Source organism: Cupressus sempervirens, chromosome 4 (genome assembly GCF_028749045.1).
Source record: "Cupressus sempervirens isolate cs-2001-9-10 chromosome 4, ASM2874904v1, whole genome shotgun sequence".
NCBI classification, from domain to species: Eukaryota; Viridiplantae; Streptophyta; class Pinopsida; order Cupressales; family Cupressaceae; genus Cupressus; species Cupressus sempervirens.
In genome coordinates this window covers 882450346-882453749 of record NC_143121.1, presented here as the reverse complement: position 1 = coordinate 882453749, position 3404 = coordinate 882450346, and the positions used below count along the sequence as shown (strand labels likewise).

At 34.3% G+C, this 3404-nt stretch overlaps 1 protein-coding gene across 1 annotated transcript; it reads right to left on the bottom strand.

The window, feature by feature from the left end:
* Positions 1 to 2082: 2082 nt before the first annotated feature.
* On the bottom strand, positions 2083 to 3006 carry LOC149564213 (uncharacterized). The gene is made up of 2 exons (XM_089824120.1): positions 2659 to 3006; positions 2083 to 2389 (listed from the first exon to the last, which is right to left on the bottom strand). The coding sequence occupies exons 1-2, from the start codon at positions 2970 to 2972 to the stop codon at positions 2161 to 2163; spliced, it is 543 nt and encodes a 180-aa protein (XP_089680246.1). The 5' UTR covers positions 2973 to 3006; the 3' UTR covers positions 2083 to 2160.
* Between the last annotated feature and the right edge of the window lie 398 nt (positions 3007 to 3404).

Below are 3404 nucleotides of genomic sequence, written 5' to 3'. Positions count from 1 at the left end.
AACTTGTGGCTATCTTAATCCTTAAGTCATGTTATCATTATTATAGTATTATTTAGGTAGGTAGGTCGGCCTAGGTGTTATGTACGGTTATATCTATTCAACCTAAGCATAATTAGGTATATATAGGAGGTTGTGAGTCTTATTTCAACATCATATTGTGAGGTGTGTTCTCATTGGAGATATTTGGAGGTTGCCTCCTTGAAGTGGCCTATTACTCTCAATTATTATCAAGTATTTATATAATATTTTATATTATTTCTTCTATTGTGCAAGTTATTTCATTACATGTAACTTTTGACCAGAGCTATTAAAGAATTTCAAAAAAAAAAGTTCAAATTTTAGTGAAGCCCCACTTTGCACTATGTTATGTTTTTTTTTTGAAAAAATAGTACCACTTTCCATGGCTCCCTTTTTTGAGGACCTAAAATTAAACCATTTTGGAAAAAGAATAGTCGTTTAGAAACTATATTCAAAAGCCTACTACTATTTTTTTTGTCATATCTTAAAATTTTGAGTATAACTATCTTCAAATTCTTGTTGAAGTTTAGAAATTGTTGATTTTAGGAAGAAAAAAATGTGGCCACTTATATCCCTCTTTTGGCACCACAACTTGGTGCAATTACCCAGCGTGTAGAGGTTCCCCCTCCTTGAGACAATGTGATTCAAAATACTGGTACAAAGACAACTCAAAAAAAATTGCATTTGAAATTGCTTCCAACAATAATAGGGTATAAGGGTGGCCCCTAGAAAAATGATTAAAAAATACAAGAAGTCAATTTGTCAACAATGACTATATAACCCACAACCACAAACAAATCAAAAACTAGAGCTCAAATGAAAAAGTTATAAATCCCAAGTGAGAAAAACATCACAACCAACATAAAATCCTTAGCTTGCATGGCCGTATGGGCAGTCAAAGGAGTATAAACAGGCTTAGAGATAGAAAAAGAACTCACTTTCACTATTTCATTTGGTAAATTTAGAGCTCTAGAGAAAGGAAGATGGTGTGGATCCTAGTGCATAAATATCATGGTGTGTGTAAACCAGAGGGTGAGGACGCAAGCAACAGCTTTCAGGCATGAAAAATGTCAACCATACCAATGGGGGACACTTAAATTTGTTTATTTAGTTGTCAAAAGCACTATAGAGAACGAATTTCATGGTGGGATAGCCGTGGCGTGGAGGCTAAGGGATGTACATTAGGTCCCCCTCGTGATTACAGAATTTGAGCACACTTTATAATGTGTTTTATTTTTTATTAGAGTCAAACTAGGGTCCTTAGGTCAAATTTGTGTGATTAGGTGTGTATGTTGAAGTTTGTGCAATTAGGAAGAATGTTGCATAGTTAAGACAAGATCTACGTAGTTACTGGTTTTTATCTGTTTGGTTATTATGAAATTTCTAGTGTCAGATATATGAGGTATAAAAACCATGATAGGATGGGGGAGAGTTCTCGATTGCACGATTATGGATGGTACGATATTTGCATGGGGACCGGGTATGCTACTTGTAACACATTATTACTTGTATCAAGTAACATACAAAGACAAATTATTGATTAGTAGCAGGATTAGATTATTGTAGGTTTGGATTTATTTGAGCACATAGTAGACTTTCATTTTTGTAGAAAATATACAGAGGCAAGCCATTTTAGAGAATACAAGATATAGCACGGGTGCTGTAAGATATTCTAGAGGAGATGAGGTATTGGTGATGCATGTACGAGAGAGATGTTCCATCAAAGTAGTTGGCACAGAGCTTTCAGAATAATTTATTAAAATTTATTAAAAAAATTGTAAGATCATATTTTTGTAATCAATTTATAAATTGAGAAAATTGACTATCTCCAATTAAACTTTTCTATCAAACATTTTGAATCGAAATAATCTAATAGACTTTTTAAGAACCTTCCAACTTCACCCATAAACCAAAAGCACATTTACTAATACTAAAATTTTAATGAACACTAACATACCATTTCTACAATTGACCAAACATTATATACCATCTTCCTAATTAATATTTATCACTACCAGTACTTAATTGGCTTCACTTTGCCAATTTATTTTATCAAACCATAGATGCAGTTTTCTAAGTTAACACTTCAATTTATAATGCAAGACGATAACCATTGTACACAAATGCTTTAATGTAAGCCACTTAGTTACGCTCCCCTTTAACATCTGATCCAAGTTCAATTACATAAGATCCAAATTCATCTTCACCTTCGCCATTTTTAGTATCAGAATCTTTCCCATGCCCAAGGCCCTTCTTGGATTTGCCTCTAACCTTCGCCACTTTCTCTGGTATCCAGTCTTTCCAACTCTTCGCCTTTTCACCAAAGGTGGGATACTCAACATCAGCCTTCGATGAGACCAATCCATTAGTACTGCAAAATACACAATGCAAGCACACAGTCATACACAAAGTAAAACACACAAATAATGAATTACAGTGTATCTCATGATAAAACTGTCAAAAGAGTTTCTGGTACACGGCTTTCATCTCTGGAAAAAAAACTTTAATATTTCATGCATCTATATAAAACTCAAAACTACAATGCAAACTCATCTATGAAAAAAAAAACTTTCATATTTCATGAATCTATATAATACTCAAAACTACAACGCAAACATTGGAATAGGAGATTAAAACAACCAGATCTGTTTTGTGGGCGACTGATCTTTGACAGGTCTGAATAAAAATGGATCCAGATTTTTGGAAGAGGAAGTACTTGTGGTGTCTTTAGATTTGCCTTGAAAAATGTCATCATAAAACTCATCAGTAACTTTTCTTCTACGAGCAATCTCAGCCATTATATTTTGATTGAGATCTGGTAAACCAACCCATGAGCTCGATAAATCCTGCCATTTTTTCTCGATGTCTAAATGCTTTTCATTAATATGAGCAGAATAATTTGTTTGCTGCTGCATTTTGCGCAGAGGGTTCCCAAAATCATCCCTTCTTTCCATCTTTCTTCTGATTGAAGAAGAATAGTATGATGAATGATTGTGGGAAAGCTTCGAATTAGCACAAGGCCCCATTTGGAAAGGTGGCCATATATAATCCATAAGAGATACAATTTCTAGAAAGTGGGTGTCTAGGGAAGAACAAAATAATGTTTTCGAGACAGGTCATGGAGACATACACTATACACTAAATTAATATTTTACAATTTCCAATGTGTACTCCAGCTTGAAGGAGATTTTGACAACGGCACCTCCATTATTTCATGAGTTTTATTTTGAAAAACTAAAAAATGGTTTTCCCCACTATTTGTTATTCATCGCTCGCTTCTGAAATCCAGCTCTAATCGCCAAAGCCCGGTGGTTTCATTTCTCTAGTCTGGAAGAGGGTACGGTTTACTCGTGTGTTAGGGGTTGCTATGAATGTCAGCGAATTTG